Raw genomic sequence first — 894 nt, 5'->3', positions numbered from 1 at the left:
GGACCAAATGAACCCCACCATGGAACTGCTGAAAACCCAGGGTTTCTTTCTTTCTTTCTTTCTTTCTTTCTTTCTTTCTTTCTTTCTTTCTTTCTTTCTTTCTTTCTTTCTTTCTTTCTTTCTTTCTTTCTTTCTTTCTTTCTTTCTTTCTTTCTTTCTTTCTTTCTCTCTCTCTCTCTCTCTCTCTCTCTCTCTCTCTCTCTCTCTCTCTCTCTCTCTCTCTCTCCTTGTCCATGTCTCTGAACTGTTTCTGAAAGAGGCTGAAGAAGGAAAATGAGGATTATTATTCTTTTTTTTTGCCACTCTTTGGGGGTGTTTTCCTCCCTGTGGGGGCGTGCAGCGGGGGCTTTCCCCAGCTCAGTGCAGATAGGTGAGTTGGACCGTTACCGTTACACACACACACACACACACACACACACACACACACACACACACACACACACACACACACACACTGAAACTGGGGGGGGGGGGGGGGGGGGGGGCGGACGACAGAACACTTTCCCTGTTCAGTTTTGGACCGGAACTCCTGACTTCACTGGATTCTAACGGAGTTAATGAAACCCTGACATAGCTATAGTCAGAGGACCTACTGGAGAAGACACATCTCTCCTCTCTCCTTAACAACCTTACTCTAGGCTATTTGATGATATCTCTCTCTCTCTCTCTCTCCAGCAGCTGCAGCATCTTTCTTTCGTCTTTTCGCACTATCCTGAGTCAGACCAGCTAACCTGCCTAGCTCAGCTCCTAGCTCGTCTCCTAGCCTGCTGCTTCCTAGCTTGACTCCTATCCTGCCTCCTCCTATCTCGACTCCTATCACACCTCCTAGCCTCCCTCCTCCTAGCCCCGACTCCTAGCACGCCTCCAAGTCCACATCCAGGCCCATCTCCTAGC

General features: G+C 48.4%; 1 protein-coding gene across 1 annotated transcript in view; it reads left to right on the top strand.

Moving 5' to 3' along the window:
• Nucleotides 1–273: 273 nt before the first annotated feature.
• The window catches only part of gria4a (glutamate receptor, ionotropic, AMPA 4a), a gene marked incomplete at both ends in the record, with an annotated part of 485354 nt that continues 484733 nt past the window's right edge, over nt 274–894 (top strand). The window contains one exon of the mRNA XM_084308626.1: nt 274–370. Coding sequence (XP_084164752.1) covers nt 274–370 — 97 coding nt within the window. The remainder of the gene's footprint in view (nt 371–894) is intronic.

Source organism: Notolepis coatsorum, assembly GCF_963971535.1.
Source record: "Notolepis coatsorum genome assembly, chromosome: 1".
In the NCBI taxonomy this organism is placed as follows: domain Eukaryota; kingdom Metazoa; phylum Chordata; class Actinopteri; order Aulopiformes; family Paralepididae; genus Notolepis; species Notolepis coatsorum.
The sequence above is the reverse complement of the archived record's forward strand: the minus strand, read 5'-3'. Positions and strand labels throughout refer to the sequence as shown.